The sequence below is a fragment of the Argentina anserina genome, chromosome 7 (genome assembly GCF_933775445.1).
Source record: "Argentina anserina chromosome 7, drPotAnse1.1, whole genome shotgun sequence".
Lineage (NCBI taxonomy): Eukaryota > Viridiplantae > Streptophyta > Magnoliopsida > Rosales > Rosaceae > Argentina > Argentina anserina.
The window spans coordinates 6,648,437-6,664,986 of record NC_065878.1 but is presented as its reverse complement, the minus strand read 5'-3'; the positions used below and the strand labels follow the sequence as shown (position 1 = coordinate 6,664,986).

General features: G+C 38.8%; 3 protein-coding genes and 1 long non-coding RNA gene across 8 annotated transcripts in view; 1 reads left to right on the top strand and 3 right to left on the bottom strand.

Moving 5' to 3' along the window:
* Positions 1 to 12,601, bottom strand: part of LOC126802160 (uncharacterized) — a 68,934-nt gene extending 56,333 nt beyond the window's left edge. The window contains exons 1-2 of the long non-coding RNA XR_007672911.1: positions 12,331 to 12,601; positions 11,768 to 11,831 (exon numbers count right to left, since the gene is read on the bottom strand). This is a non-coding gene — a long non-coding RNA (uncharacterized LOC126802160). The remainder of the gene's footprint in view (positions 1 to 11,767; positions 11,832 to 12,330) is intronic.
* LOC126802151 (uncharacterized) overlaps positions 1 to 16,550 on the top strand; it is a 334,978-nt gene that overhangs the window by 102,217 nt on the left and 216,211 nt on the right. The gene's annotated exons all lie outside the window — the stretch shown is intronic.
* LOC126802143 (rust resistance kinase Lr10-like) overlaps positions 1 to 16,550 on the bottom strand; it is a 222,949-nt gene that overhangs the window by 96,184 nt on the left and 110,215 nt on the right. The gene's annotated exons all lie outside the window — the stretch shown is intronic.
* On the bottom strand, positions 12,985 to 15,708 carry LOC126802147 (uncharacterized). 4 transcript variants are annotated; one of them, XR_007672901.1, is made up of 4 exons: positions 14,247 to 15,708; positions 13,384 to 13,676; positions 13,223 to 13,249; positions 12,985 to 13,125 (listed from the first exon to the last, which is right to left on the bottom strand). XR_007672901.1 is itself a non-coding variant. In XM_050529708.1 (4 exons), the coding sequence occupies exons 1-4, from the start codon at positions 13,587 to 13,589 to the stop codon at positions 13,025 to 13,027; spliced, it is 243 nt and encodes an 80-aa protein (XP_050385665.1). In that variant the 5' UTR covers positions 13,590 to 15,708; the 3' UTR covers positions 12,985 to 13,024. The 4 variants fall into 4 exon arrangements, 1 of the variants encoding a protein (XP_050385665.1); XR_007672903.1 differs by having other exon boundaries at positions 14,259 to 15,708; XM_050529708.1 differs by having other exon boundaries at positions 13,384 to 13,456; positions 13,548 to 15,708.

Here is a 16,550-nt window from a genome sequence, read left to right as displayed (position 1 = left end):
GGGAAATTTGACAAGGAAGGTTTTGGAATTGTCATAACTCCTATAGATATGAATCTACATTTGTCCAAAAATAAAAGTGAAAGTGTTTCTCAGTTAGAGTATTCAAGAATAATTGGGAGTTTAATGTAGTTAACAAGTTGTACAAGACCAGATCTAGCTTATGTGGTTCATAAGCTAAGTAGGTACACGAGTAATCCTGGAGTTATGCATTGGCAACCGATTGGAAGAGTACTCAAATACCTCAGGTATACTCGTACCTATGGGCTGCACTACACATCATACCTACCTGTTATAGAATGATTCATTGATGCGAACTGGATATCTGACATGAAAGACTCAAAGTCTACTAGTGGATATGTATTTACGCTAGGGGGTGCAGCTGTGTCCTGGAAGTCCTCAAAACAAACAGTTATAACTAGATCCACAATGGAGTCTGAGTTTGTAGCACTAGACAAATGTGAGGAGGAAGCAGAATGATTACGCCAGTTCATAGAGGACATTTCTAGATGGACAAAACCTGTGTTTGCGATTGGTATACATTGTGATAGTCAATCTGCAATTAGCAGGGCACAGAGCAAGATGTATAATGGTAAGTTTAGACACATTCGTCGAAGACATAATACCATTAGACAACTACTCTCAACTGGAGTTATCTCTATAGACTATGTAAAGTCTAAGGATAATATTGCTGATCCTTTAACCAAAGGGTTAAACAGAGAGTTAGTTGAAAAATCATCGAAGGGAATTGGACTAAAGGCCATTGGAAATTAAAAATCACTACAGTGGATACCCAACTTAGCTGACTGGAGATCCCAAGATCTAGGTTCAAAAGTGAACACCAAATTGTGGAGATTAGTTCGGATCATTGTGGGGAGTTCCCTAAGTCCATTTCTATGATGAAAAACAGTGATACCCGTAGCAGCATAGTAGCGCGAGGGAGGCGGCTTTGATCCCCCCTCCGTCGTCGGCTAATAATTTTGGGGTGGCTGAGAGGTGTGGGGGCGGTGGATGGAGATTGTCAGCTCCAGACTTTATTGTTTCTGGCTTTGTTCGGAGTCGAGACGAGTGGAGGAGGAGAGATCTGAGAAACTGCTTGGTGATCATATGGTGGCCGATGACGAGGTTCTAGAGGGTGCGGGTGGAAAGCGACGGCGGGCTGGTGGCGCATGGTGCTTAGTCTCGCAATTTCCGAGTTTGGAAGGCGTGTTTCATTTGGAAACTATCTCCAAAATTGACACGGGGAAGAAACAGCATTCAAAGCAGTTTCCTTTGATTAACCTAAATGTGATTTCGAACGAGATTGAGCTTTCTAAGGAGAGTATCAATAGCATGGTGATTAAGGAAGTTGATAGTGTAAAGGTGAAACACACTTTGGACTCTAGTGGAGTTATTGGGACTTTAACTTCTCCCAAGGCTAGCTCTGATGCAACATTGGAGATTATTCCTAATTGGGACAATGTGGTCAATAAATGTGCTGGGAGTCAACATGGGACCGCGTTGAATCCAGTGGTGAGTAGGCAGGGGGATAAGAAGGAACATAAACATAAATGAGGTGTTCGAGTTGGCGGGAATTCGAAAAAGGCAAGGGCTGGTGTGGTTAATGTTCTGGTGACTAGTTCTGAAAGTGATGTTCAAGTGGATACTTATTCTTCCGTGATGGGTCCGGTCTCGACCCATCACGAGCCATGAATGCTATATGTTGGAATTGCCAGGGGATTGGGAACTCCTGGATAGTAATAGCGCTTAAAAGGATAGTTTCCCTTAATCATCCCAAATTAATTTTTCTTAGTGAGACTTATTAAATGGCTGCAGAAATAGAGGGTGTTAGGGATGAGTTAGGGTGGAAGAATTTTGTTTCTGTTGATTGTCAGCTTATTTCCCATATGAATGGGAAGGTGTGAGTAGAGCAGGTGGTTTGAGTCTTCTACGGTCTGATGATATTAAGGTGATATTGTAATCGCAATCGGTGCATCATATTGATGTGGTGGTGGGGTCGGTGGGTGAGCCGGATTGTTGGAGATTTACTTGTTTTTACGGTTTCTCTAAACCAGAGCAACACATTCAAACTTGGAATCTTCTTTGTAGTTTGAGTTTGCTTGGTAATTTGCCTTGGGTAGTCGGGGGAGACTTTAATGAAATCACAGAACTCATTGATAAGCAAGGGGTGTTCGTTGGAAGGATCGTTTTATGACTGAGATGCATGACGCTATGAGCTTTTGTGAGCTGTTTGATGTGACATTTGTTGGTGCTAGATTTACTTGGAGTGGTAATCGTGGAGGTGAGGAGGTGAAAGTTCGATTGGATCGTTGTATTACTTCTTTGTCCTGGCAGGATTTGATTCTTGCTTCTCGGGTGCGACACTTGAATCTTAGTGCCTCTGATCATGTTCATCTTCTTCTTGAGGTTTCTAAGGAACGGCGACCAAGAAGAAAGAGAAACAAAAGGTTTAAAGTTGAAGAATTTTGGTTGTTGGAGAAGAGTTGTCAATCGGTGGTAAAGAAGAGCTGGGGTAGGGTGAGTGGGCCACGGGGTCTAGCTTCTTTCTCCAAAAAATTGAGTCAAACAAGGGTTGATTTAGAGAAGTGTAGCACTGATCAGTTTGGTGGGCTCCGTAGGGAGATTGAGTCGGTTTATGTGCAACTAGCTACTTTTTTAGATAAGTCACTTTCGGTGGGGGTGAATGAGTCTAAATCAGCCTTAAAGTCAAAGTTTTATGGTTTGCTATAGAAGGAGCATTCCTTTTGGCGTCAGAGGGCAAAAGTATTTTGGCTGAGTTGGTGATTTTAATACAAAGTTCTTTCATCAGAAGACTAAAATTGAAGAAAGAAAAATAATATTTTTGGTTTGTTTAACAGTCAGGGTGTGTGGTGTGCCAGAATGGATGAGATTGAGGCTATTATTTTAAGTTATTTTCAGGAGTTATTTTATTCTTCCAATCCCTCGAATTTTCAGAATTTGTTGGAGGAGATTCAGTCTGTTATCACCTCAGAGGATAATGTCCATTTAATTAAAGTGATTGGAAAGGAGGAGGTGTTTTTTTGCCCTAAAAGGTATGCACCCCTCTAAGTCTCCGGGCCCGGATGGGTTTTCTCCTTGTTTCTATTAGTCTTTTTGGGAAGTGGTGGGTGATGATGTGGTGGCCGCGGTAGTGGACATGTTGAGTTCTGTGGAAGCAGTGAGGCTTGTCAACAAGACGTATGTGGCGTTGATCCTAAAGGTTTATACTCCTCAATACATGCAGCAGCTCCGCCCGATCTCTTTATGTAACGTGGTTTATAAAATCGTTTAAAGTGTCATCTTAATGGTATCATTAGTCCTTTTCAAAGTGCTTATGTTCCCAATCGTCTTATTTCGGGTAACTCTCTGATGGCTTTTGAAGTGTCTCATTGGTTGAAGAAGAGAAGGACTGGTAAGGAGGGGTTTTGAGCGTTGAAGTTGGACATGAGTAAGGTGTATGATCGGGTCGACTGGGTTTTTCTTGAGGAGGTGATGCGTAGATTGGGCTTCTGTGAGAACTGGATCAGGCAGATTATGAGTTGTGTTTCGATGGTGTCCTATTTTTTTATTATTAATGGGGAACCTTGAGGTAGAATTATTCCTTCGCGGGGGCTAAGACAAGGTGACTCTATTTCTCCATATTCATTTCTTTTGTGTGGCGAGATTTTATCCCGCAACATTCTTTTTGCCAAAGCCTCTAGTTCTCCTCATGGTATTCGTATTTGTAGGGCAGCCCCGAGTGTGTCGCATCTTTTCTTTGCCGATGATGCTTTCATTTTTTCTTCCAAGTGGGTAGAGAGGAGTGTGAAGTTGTGAAGGCCTTGTTAGCCTCATATGAAGTTGCTTATGGTCAGATGGTGAATTTTTCCAAGAGTTGTATATCTTTTATCAAGAATGTGCATCCTTTCATGCAGGAGGGCATTGCCTTTATGCTGGGTGTTGAGAGGGTTGATAAGCATGAAAAATACATGGGGCTTCCAACGGAGTTAAGCTATTCCAAGGCCGAGTCATTTATTTTTCTTAATGAGAAGATCATAAATAGAACGAGTGGGTGGAGGGAAAAGTGCTTGAGTGGGGCGGGAAATGAACTTTTGATAAAATCGGTGGCTCAAACTATTCCTTCATATGTTATGAGTTGCTTTGAGGTCCCAAAGTATATGTGTGATGAGATGCATCGTTTAATGGCACGATTTTGGGGGGGGGAGTGATGAAAATAATAAGAGCAAGCTTCATTGGTTATCCTAGGATAAACTATGTGTTCCAAAAAGTGAAGGTGGCCTGGGTTTTCGGAATATGCATTAATTTAATCTGGCTCTTCTTGCAAAACAAGGGTGGAGGTTGGTTGTTGAACCAAATACTTTTATTGCCCGGTTGCTCAAGGCTCATTACTTTGCTAGTAGTTCTTTTATAGAGGCAGAATTGAAGGGAGGTGAGTCTTATGCTCGGCGTAGTATTTTGGCAGGCAGAGAGGTGTTAAAGTAGGGCTACGGGTTCAAATTGGTTCTGGGGAGCATACTAGGGTGTGGCATGACCCGTTGTTGCCTATTCCCCACTCTTAGGCCGTATTCTTCTATGATGGATGGCACATAAGACTTGGTAGTGTGTGACCTTTTGACTAATCATGGGAGGGGTTGGAACATGGAGGTGTTGCATGAGCTTTTCTCTCTGGGGGAGGTTTATTTAATTGCAAGCATTAAGCTCGGCCATGTGTTTTTTTAGGATAGGTTTGTTTGACACTTTGATAACAAAGGTATTTTTAATGTTAAAAGTGGTTATCATGTGTTCACCTAAGCAAAAAGTGCAAGTGGGAGAGCCTCTTCTTCGGTGGGGAGTGAGGGGGTTATTACAAAAAAATATAGGAGAAAGGTGTGGGGCTCTAGGGTACCTCCAAAAATCAAAAGCTTTATTTGGAGGCTTTTGAGGGGAATTGTTCCAACAAGAGCTGTATTACTAAGATGTAGGATAGAGATTGTGGACCCCTTCAGTGTCATCTGCGGGGCCGAGCTTGAGGTTGATGTGCGCCTATTTAAAAAATTTCTGGAGGTGCAAATTTTTTGGCTCCTGGGACCTCTGCATTTAGATGCTCTCTCATATCCATCGTCCTCTATTACGGAGTGGATGCTGGCTATTCTGGATGATTGTGATAATGCTGTCATTGACTTGTTTTGAAAGGTACGTCTTTTCTCCCTATGAATATGATTCACTAGGTCTCTGGGTTATATGGACTGAACACAATAACATGGTTTGGAAAGGTACATCATTTCTCCCTATGAATATGATTCAATGGGTGTTTAAGATGCTTGTTGATCTTCAGTTGTACCACCCAAAGTCAATAAGTAAGGGGAAGCGAGCGCCATTAAAGTGGCAGTCCCCCCCCCCCCCATGAGGTTAGCTAAAGCTGAATGTTGATGGGGCTTATGATTTGCGCTCGAATAAGGGTGATGTTGGGGTGATTTTCCAGAATGAGAATGGGAAGAGTATTGATGTACTCGTTAAGTCCTATTTGCATGCTCACTCAGCTCTTGCTATGGAGGCTGAGGCGTGTATAGAGGGTTTGCTTCTTGGTATTCATCAAGGTTGGAATGAAATTGACATTGAAAGTGACTCTTCGGTTTTAGTTGCAGCTCTTAGTTCTAGCGGAGCCGATTTATCGGACGTGGGACGTGTTTAGAGGATTATAAGCGGTATCTTTTGGCGTTGCCTTCTTCTACTAGACGTCACACGTTTCGGGAAGCAAATAGTGTAGCAGATCGTCTTGCTCATTTTGCTTGTGGTGGTGCTGTTGATAGTCTTTGGTTTAAGGAGTCTCCTGATTTTATTCGGGATGTGTTCTACGAGGATATATGTGGTTTATCTCATGTAGTATGGGGTTCAGGTTCTTTGTCCTCCCCGGTGCATAATCTATCTTTTTCTAATAATACTTGCGACATCTAGTTATTGCTAGGTATTCTGTCTTTAAAAAAAAAAGGCCATCTTATACTCCTTGATGTAAAAAAAAATTTTGATGAATGAGATTCTCCCTTGTGTAATTTTAGTTGCATCTCCATAAATTGCTATGTATACATCCATTTAACTTTTCTCTCAACGTATTCCAATTTTACCCCTTTTATTTTTGTATACAGCTCCCTTCTATTTTCATTTGATTCCTTTCTGATCTGAAAAATGTGAATAGAAGAGAACTCATACAAATCTGACAAATAAATTAATGTATTTGTACGTTCAATCAAATAGAAACCAAAATAAAATTTACATTTGTTCACAACTTGATGATTGCTCGATTATTCGACATCAATATTTAACCATGAACACATCATTAGTAGTATAAAGCAAGAAGGTATCGTTCACAAACCGGGGATCCAGCCAGGGCTTAGGATCACAATACTTAACACGAATTCATAAAGATATAAAAAGTTGATATAGGTTTCGGATTGAATCATAAAAACAGTAAATAAAACCTAAACTAATATATACATGTGATCAACCAACCAACATATAAACAATCACCAAACAAATCATACAAGGCTAACGAAAATCAAGTTCTAGTCTTTTTAAGAGTCATGCCGAGACACTATCATGAATGACTAAGGTTGGATCATGCAATTAGGGTCCTAAGCAGTAACCTAAACACATAGACACTTAACACATTCGATTCATTCCAAGCGGTTCCAATCGAAATCTAACATACTTATCCTACCATGTAACTTCAAAGCCATGCATATTGAATTCATTAAGCATGTCACCTACTTAACCCCCAATCATGCAATTCCGAAAATCACATAGAAAAGATAAACATGTTCATAGCATAAGTCATAAATCCAACAACCTAAATATCATGCTACAAGCGTATACATAACATAAAGATATCGAAATCACTCAAGAACAAGGCACGGCAGAAACCAAAATTCATAGAACTAAAAACGTAAAATCGCAACTTTATATAAATTGAATCAAGTAACTATTTGATAGACAAAATCGAAACAAGATTATTCTACACAAATCGCAAGCTCATCCAAGAACAAGAAAAACCAAAAACCCGAAATAGACATAGAGAAAATCATGGTTACACTTTATCAATCAAGCGATCTCACAAAGTATAGCCGTGGCTTTCTAAGGGGATGGAACCTCTTCACAAGCGTGCTTGAAGGCTATTGATTGGTGGGGAATGGTGGAATCGGTTTTAGGATTTCTTAGAAGGGTGAGGGATGAATTCGGCAAAGCTAGGCTTGTGTTTGTGTGTAAGGCTGATGATGATTAAATGGAGAGGCCGAGCCTCTATATATAGGAGAAAATAAACCCTCTTTGCCATCCTAATTAGGAGATAAAAACCAATTGGGAAGCTGAAATCTTCTTTGATATGGATTTTGATTCATGTACTCCAAATCCAACTTGATGTAGGAAACCAAATCCAATAGGGAAACATATATGGGCTGCACGACATCTCTCTTGGTCCAACTAGGAATAGCTAGGCTGGCCTCTTCTTATCCTTCTTCAACTCGGATATGATTTCCTTGTTCAACTAGGAATGCATCTCGACATCTCTTCTTCCTTATCAAATATGATTTGTCTTTCCTGAAAAGAAATCGTCGATTAAGGAATAGGAAAGAATGAAAATAGGAAAGTAGAGTCATAGTCGAGTAAGGATTTCTAACACTTAGCACAATTTCATCATCAATCCATCTAAATTCTAAATAGCTCTCCTTAGAACATACATATGACAAATATGAACCTAAAACAACTAAATAAGAAGTAACAAAGCATAAGAATATGGCATATATACATTAAGAACGTCACACTTTGTGCTCCTATCACAACTCATTGAAATTATAATATATAGAACACCTTACATCGATCTTTATTTAACTATGAATACACATTAGTTTTTCACTATGAATTTTTTAAGTTAACAAAATTTCATGTTTTTATTTAACAACAACAATCATGATTATCTCTGATAAATGGTTGTCTTGAACTAAATCTTTCTATATCTAAATGATTTATGCGGTGGTGGAAGATTGATTTAATTATGATTTGCTTCTAGCTAGCCCAGAATATAAAGGTGTTCTCAATATTATAATGCTTCAATGAGTTGTAAATAAATGCGAATCTATCAATATTGTACAAAGCAAACAAATTTCCAAATGAGTTTTGTTCATATTTGTCTCATAATGAAAAGAAAATAAGATTGAAACGGAAGGGAGGTGCAGAATTAATACAAAGGGATAAAAATGGAATATTTGGAGAAAAAAACTACAGGAGGTACGAATAGCAATTAAGAAGGTGTAACTAGAATCACTCTTCTCCCTTTGATTAAAAAAAACTAACTATTTGTGAGTAGTATGTACCTCGTACTAACATAGCAAGAAAATCAAAGGACATGCATCCACCTTCTAATAAGACATAAAACCAAAACAGGTAGACATAATAAATCGGAGTAACACAATTCTTTGCTTTTTCATCATTGATTGAAAATTGAGATTTTTTGGGGAATCGATGAGGTGAATTGATCTCATAGCAACCTGTTTGCAACCTATGGAAGCGGCCAACATCCCACACACATGAGTCACAATGCTGATACTCATACACCCTAACTTAAACCGCTCGATGAAGATGGAATTGGATTTTAATACAAAAGAACTCGACATCCGTATGTACGTGTCATATCAATTCTTATAAACCAATGATGAATCTTTATTATTTGAATGTCCGATCCAAAATGGCTCTAATCTGGCAAATTTTTTCAATGGACCTATGAATTGCCGTCAAGTACGCGTTATAACACAGTGACACGACGCTAAGATAGGGACAAGTCAAGCGATTGACCTAGATATTGTCCTTGACCCAACAAGTGGAGTGAAAGTTGCATTGCTTTGTACGTGGACAGAAAATGCTAGAATGATTCATCCTTGAGTTCTCTTCTCCCCAATTAATCAATATTGAATACATCCTAAAGACTTTGTCACGTAACTCCAACCACATGACTCCATTACAAGTTTTGATCCACAAAGAGTATCTTGTAGAGAAAAGTTCTCCACGTTCAAAAAAAAAAATAGTAGAGAAAAGTTCTCCATGCTTTTCCATGTAATGAAGCCTCTATCAATTTGTCGAGTCCACCCAGTCTCATCATGGTCCCTGAAATTAATGACCAGATCAATTGCAACTTTGCAAGTGGAGAAATACCGAGCTGTCAATTTATTCGAATTAACATCTCCATCAGATACCTAACTTCTCATGCTGTATCAATAAATTGATTAATCAACTTGCAGATAGAAGGAAGAACATGAGAAAAAACCTCCTTATGACTTGGTAGAAAACTCAGAGAGTCAAAGTTAGGGAGTCCTTAGGACGTAGGTAATTTGCTCCATCATGTTCAATGCCAACTGTGTTCATTAAAACACTGGATTAACGACAACACTGTTACTCCATTGCCATTTTTTTTGTTAGAGGAACACTTGGTGTTAATTAATTGTATTCAAAATTTAAACTAAAATCATGTATATGAATTCAAGTACATGACCGAGATCTGGAAAAACGTAAAAGTTGCATAATTTTGTTGGGAATAATTAATGAATCCATACATTTGCAAACTTTCAATGCATACAAACAGTATTACATCTACATATTATCTACTCTAATTCAACAATTGCTTCTAGCTCCAGGTTCAACCGTCTTGCAAAAGGGGGGACTTGCTGCATTTGTTTCTATATGACCCGCAGAGGCAAAAGGGTTTGGCGGCATGGTTAAGTTTTCTGTTGCTCCCAACATCTGAACGACCGATTTCATGGATGGACGATTCATTGGGTGCCATTGGATGGACCAAAGGCCTACAATTGCTAGTTCTTTTGGAATTCGAGAATCTAATCCTTCTTCCCCAATATGGACTCGAAGGTCCTCCCCTTCTTCTAAAAGATTATATATCCATTCAGGGTAGTAAATTTCACCTGCGTTGTTCATGGTTTCACCAGTATTCTTCCTCCCTCCTACAATCTCGAGCAACAACATTCCAAAACTATATACATCTGATTTGTATGACACATTTCCGAAATTCCGGGAGAACACTTCAGGTGCAATGTAGCCTATAGTCCCCCTAGCTGCAGTCATTGACACTAAAATTTGATCCATGGCACACAACTTGGACATCCCAGAATCAGAAATTTTCGGGGTGAAATTTTGGTCTAGCAAGACATTATGTGTAACGACCCTAAAATTTCGAGCTTAAAAACTCAAAATTCTAAAGTCGTTAAACACAAAATAATCTCAATGAAATCGAAATCATTAAAATGTCACAGCGGATCAATTCTGAGTTCTCAATACAACTCAGACAAACCAATTATTACAACCCAAATTTATAATCCATACATAAAATGGAAATGTAATAATCCTCACAATCACTCACAAATCTCACAAATAAAACCACAACAATTCTCGCACACAAATCCACGCTAAAAACCTCACCACAAGTAGGATACGAACAACTTCGAGCCTCCGGAGTTGTCGCTCAATCTCCACTAATCAACACCTGTAGAGTTATCCCCTACACCATCAGATTGGTGCACCGGGATTGTAAACACAAACCCGGTAAGCTTTACAGCTCGTATGAGTAAAATGAAAATATAACTCGCATATTAATATATACGAAAAAATCACAAATCATCAAATATAAATGCACTCATGAGTCAATGGACGGCCCATCTGGTCGTCCCAAAGAAATAAGAAACAAAACGCTCATGAGAAATTAAGTAACCCTTCTGGTTACCCAAATGCATTTATATTACGGGTACCAAGAACGCTGGTACAATCTGTTACCCCTCTCGTAATACACCGCCGATATTGGATAGCCACCCGCTACCCAACATCCAAAACAATCTGAGTACCCATGAGCAGATAACCACCCGTTACCTCACATGCAGTACTAAGGCAGACAGACTAGAGCTCTAACTGTATCGTAACTTTCGCCTGGCCAAAGGGTAGGTTCTGACATGCCAAACACGTACAATAATCTCACATCATATTGTACAAAATCAAGTCCGTAGACAAATCGACATTTTAACAATCTCTGTGTTAAAATCAAGTACAATAATCACACATCATATTGTACCAAAAATCATGTCCGAAGACAAATCAACATTTTAACAATCTCAATGTTAAAATCACGTACAATAATCTCACATCATATTGTACCAAAAATCATGTCCGAAGACAAATCAACATTTTAACAAACTCAATGTTAAAATCACGTACAATAATCTCACATCATATTGTACAAATCAAAATCACATGCTCGATATTTAAATCTCGTCATCGAAATGACATAAATCACGATAAAATCATAACAGTATATTATATAGCAAACTATATATATATGTACATATTTACCATTTATACAATATATATATAATCCATTATATCATATACATGTTATATTTCATAAACACGTCCGAAGACAAAAACTCGTCCGAAGACAAAACTCATCCGAAGACAAAACATTTTAACAAACTTATGTTAAAACCACGTACAATAATTACACCTCATATTGTACAAAAATCAAATCACATGCTCAATATTTAATTCTCGTCATTCGAAATGACCAATTCTAATGAATTCATAACAGTATATAATATAGCAAATTATATATATATGTACTTATTACCATTTATACGATATATATGTAATCCACTATATTGTATACGTGTCGTAATTCAATATTAAAAACTCTTGCAAAATCTTGAATCACCGGAAGGGTAGATTCGTAAATAAGTGAGATTGTACTCACCTTCTTTCCTGCGTGCAACTTCCACGACCCTGAAAGTAATTTCCTCACTCGTTTCGTCAGTCACCTAATAGCACGATAAATGCTTAGAAAATGATACTTAAAATATCAGGTGACGAGTTCAGCACAACTAAATGTTGTTCATAAAACATTGTTCACGAACACTGTTCATGTTTAATAATCACTGTTTTTACTAAACCACTGTTCACAGTTACTGTTTTACCAAAACACTGTTCAAGTTACTGTTTTACCATGACACTGTTCACATTTACTGTTACAGATCACTATTTTACAGTTACTGTTACAGATCACTACTCACAGTTACTGTTCCAGATTACTATTCATGCGGAGTTACTATTCACAGTCACTATTCATTCGGCGTTACTGTTCACCGACCGCCACCAATCATCACCAAATTTCACCACCACAACCTAAACAACATTTCCAACAACTTCCTAGTTGACACCAAGGTCTAAATCCGAGTCTAAATAGTCCAAACAACGAAGAACATGAAATCGGCACTATTCACAAACCCTAGAAATTGAAATTTTGATTCGGGTACTTACACTTCGATTTGGCTCGATTCCTTTTGTGGGAATGTTGCTGGGACTGAGACAAGCAAAACCCCCCAAGAATCTCGAGTCATGGTGGCCAGAGGAGGCGGCGCCGCCACAGCAGTAACTTCCGGCGGTTGCTACACCGTGTGTGGTTGTCGCCGGAGTGCAAGGCGTAGCCCAAAAGATGGAGCTCGTCGAGCCCGTCAGTTTGATAGGTGGCACGACACGAGGCGACGTCGGATGGTGGAGAAATCGGCCGGAGAAGGTTTTTGGGTCGGGTGAACAGTGCCCGAGCTGATTTTTAGAAAAATCTGATTTTCTGATTTTTAATCTCCTCTCCTTCCTTTTATACTATTTCCAAAATCGGAAACGAACTTCCGACGTTAATAACTTTCGCGTCCGACGTCCGATTCGAACGCATGACGTGTCCATGAATTCGTATCGATGAGCTCTACGACTTTCATGAAGGAAGTTTTCGCAACCGAGCGACGGAATAAATGTCGATCTATACGTTGCGGTAACGTTACGTTTTCTAATTAAACGATCCGAGAACGTTTCCGTTTTCGTTTCGAAATGTCGCAAACCTCCAATTGTCGTCTTGAATTAATTTCACAAGTTTAACACTTTGAAAATACTCGACATTTAGTTTCTAAAAATTCGGGTTATTACATATACATTAAGAACGTCACATTTTGTGCTCCTATCACATTTTCAGTTGATTCTCTTTTTCCTTCTTATCAGAGCGATACATAACAAATATTACACCCATCGAAACTAATAGGATGATTGTAGTCAGCGTTGCACCTGCATGCAAACAAGTCCTTTAGCCTAGCTTAACATATTTTTAATTTCTTCCAAAATATGAGACAGAGTAAAATACTGGTGGTATCTTTTAACTAACCTGTAGCCACTAATTTCTTTTTTGCGCCTGTAAATGATATTTAAGAACCATCAGACCTTCATTCATGTTCAAAGATAAAGTGAAAGAAGCTGATAACAATAGTGATTTGACCAGCGAATATATTTGACATAAAAACTTAATATAGTGTTATTGACACTTACTTGGTTTACTAAAATGAACACACTCAATTTCACTTTGGATGCCGTTGAACTTCAAACGACACTTCTTACCCTCCTGTTCACATTAAGAGAAAGCAATCACTATCTGGGTTATGTACTTGAATTTTCTGGCGCTTATAATCAATGTGTTTCACAAAGAATTTTACACATGTTGCTGCTGAACAGTCTTGTTGCTCTTCTGACTGCATCCAAGCTCCAATCCATGAGAACTAGGAAGGCGCTTGAACGGGACATGGATAGCAAGTCGGTGATCATCACGGTACCACACTTGGATTCTGTGCAAACATTATGGCACACGTTAAAGGAAGCCATGGACATTAATATGCAATAGAATGAGATGAAGAGTAGTCGCTGCATTTCTTGAAATTTTGAGCAACTACGGTAGGTACTTTCTGCTGAACTTTAAACTTTCTGTTCTGTAAGATAGAATATCCTAAACCAGATGCAGAATCAAAAACAGAAATAGTTTCTTATCATTAAATCAACCATTTTCCAGAAGGAAGGTGTTAAGTTTTTGATGAAGACGTAGAGATTGTGAAAGGCACAAGACAAAGAAGAAAACTCAGAAAATTCATGAACTTGTATTTTGATAAATTGGGATATCTTTCAGTGTGTTTTCTAAAAGAGAATTTATCCCTATTTATACTACTAAGCTCTTATGGGCATGGACCATATACAATGGGCTGAACCGGGCCTTCTCTTCTTCATCTTAGCATCCCCCCTCAAACTAGTGCTTGGGGAACCAACTCAACCAAGAGCTAGTTTGTCGTAGAGTCCTTTATTTGGTACTAGGGTTATCAACCAGGAAGAATGAGGGGAAATGATTGTCGAAAAATGGTACTCACAAGCTTGCTTACAATTGATGAGAAGTCTATCTGGAGTTGAGTGAAGTAGGCCAAGTTCTTGGTGTAAGCACTTCAGTTTTCTTGAGGAGACTTTGCTGCATATGAGGCAGAGTAGGAACTGATTGGTTGACTTGTGACTGAGCAACACTGTTGTCTAGGGGTGTAGCAGTGGAGTTTGGCTTTGGTTGAATGTAGACAGAAGCACACAGAGCTTTAGGTGATGCACCAGCATGAATATTCTTTATGTCCTCAGTTATAGAAGTTTTAGAAACACTTGAGGCTGCCGTTTCAAGTTCCTCACAAAGCTGGCACACAATAGAATTGTTCTTTTCATGATAAGACCCTTGAGAGTAATTTGTAAGCCCACCAACTTGTGAAGGAAAATTCCCAGATTGCACATTATTTTGAGAGAAGGGTGGTTGCTGAGAGAAGTTTCCATGTTGTTGTATTCCATTTTGATTAAGATTGGACGGCAGGACACATGAGGTGCTAGAACCATAATTTCCATACTGAGCAACATAGCCAGAAGAATAATGATACTGCGGTGGAACTGAGCAAAAAACCCCTTCACTACCTGCAGTGTTACCGTCTTGCGTCCTAGGAGAGGAATTATTTGAACCGAGTCGAGTAACACAATCATGCAAGATAGAATCATTGTATTGAGGTAGTGAAGGATATACAACACTATTATTAACCAAACCAGTACCAGTATAAGGACAACAATGTCCACCATTCATTATTGCATCAATATTAGAGGAAGCTGGATAAGCATTAGCTGTAGTCATACCAGATTGAAAGCCTCCACCACATTGTTGAACCAAGTCATTGTTGGGCCGAGAGTAATCACCACCATGATATTGGACTTCACCAATAAAGTTGACATATCCTGCATGAACTTGTGGCATAGAGGGGGCAACCTTTTCACCAAGTTTGATGGGGTGAGATGGAATTCTGAAATGATGTCTACCATCATTCGGTAGCATTGCATACATTGATGAAAATGAAAGGCTCTTATGCTTTAGCTCCAATTCAAACTCAGCAGACAAGAGTAAGGACCTAATTTCCTCCATTTCAATATCAATTTTTGCTCTAATAATCTGTCTAGTATGACCATAATAGATAGGAAGACCCGCAAGAATCAAATTCTTACTATCCTGGTCATTTATCTCAACCCCTGCCACAGCTAGTCGATCTCTCATATATTTAAATCGCAATAAGTACTTTTCTATTGAGTCAGAGCCTTTCTGTATATTATGTAATGCCGTCTTTAGTTGCACAATATGTAATTCAGACACAATAGCATATCTTTGTTTGAGTGTAAGCCATACCTCCATAGATGTTTCACAACCGATTATCAGAGTTAAACCATCTGCAGAAAGTGTGGTTGCAATCATGAAGATAAGAAAACTATCTTGTTCCATCCATTTTTCTCGAGCAACAGAATTGTTGATGAGGGAGCCATCATCACCGACAAGAAATTGGGTTGGACAGAGATGAAAACCATCCACAAATTTGTAGACCATGACCACGAAGGTAATGTTGCATCAGAAAAGTCAAAGCCCGCTTCCCTGAGTAGAATGCTGAGTTTAAATTAAAGGTGTGAGACCCGGCTCATGGGTCTGGCCCACCAAACGCCGGCCCGGCACGTAAAAACCTGTCAAATAATATAATATTATACATACATATTTTATTAGATTTAGAATAAAACTATCGTATTATGAAACAAATATATGAAAGAAACTTCTCAGGATCAATCAACAGAAGCCGATATGAACTGTATATATATTTAGTGACCTTGTAAAAATTTCATCCAATTCAAACCTCGTCTGACCGTCGAAATTTGCGGTAAACCGAAAATAACACTAATATGTCATAAAGGAAGACCCATTACCAAATGCAAACACCAAAAACCGTTACATATCTGAAATCACCTAATTTTTGTCACTGATTGTGTGGGGTCACACCAAAGAAACCTATTTGGCAAAGCCCCGTGATGAATGCTCGATTACTCGACATCAATATTTAACCATGTACGCATCATTAGTAGTATAAAGCAAGAGAGTATCGTTCACAAACCGGGGATCTAGCCAGGGCTTAGGATCACAATACTTAACACGAATTCATAAAGATATCAAAGGTTTGATATAGATTCGGATTGATTTATAAAAACAGTAAATAAAACCTAAACTAATATGTACATGTGATCAACCAACCAACACGTAAACAATCACCAAAACAAGTCACATAAAGGGATCGAACCAAGCTCTATGTCTTTCTTTAGAATCATGCCGAGACCTTCTTATA

Bases quoted from the DNA above. Each gene is read 5' to 3' on its own strand.
- LOC126802147 (XM_050529708.1), bottom strand. From the start codon at position 13,589: ATGCAGTCAGAAGAGCAACAAGACTGTTCAGCAGCAACATGT. The intron at 13,457-13,547 runs GTAAAATTCTTT...TAATGTGAACAG, and splicing joins ACTGTTCAGCAGCAACATGT to GAGGGTAAGAAGTGTCGTTT. The intron at 13,126-13,222 runs GTTAGTTAAAAG...GTTTGCATGCAG, and splicing joins AAAGAAATTAGTGGCTACAG to GTGCAACGCTGACTACAATC.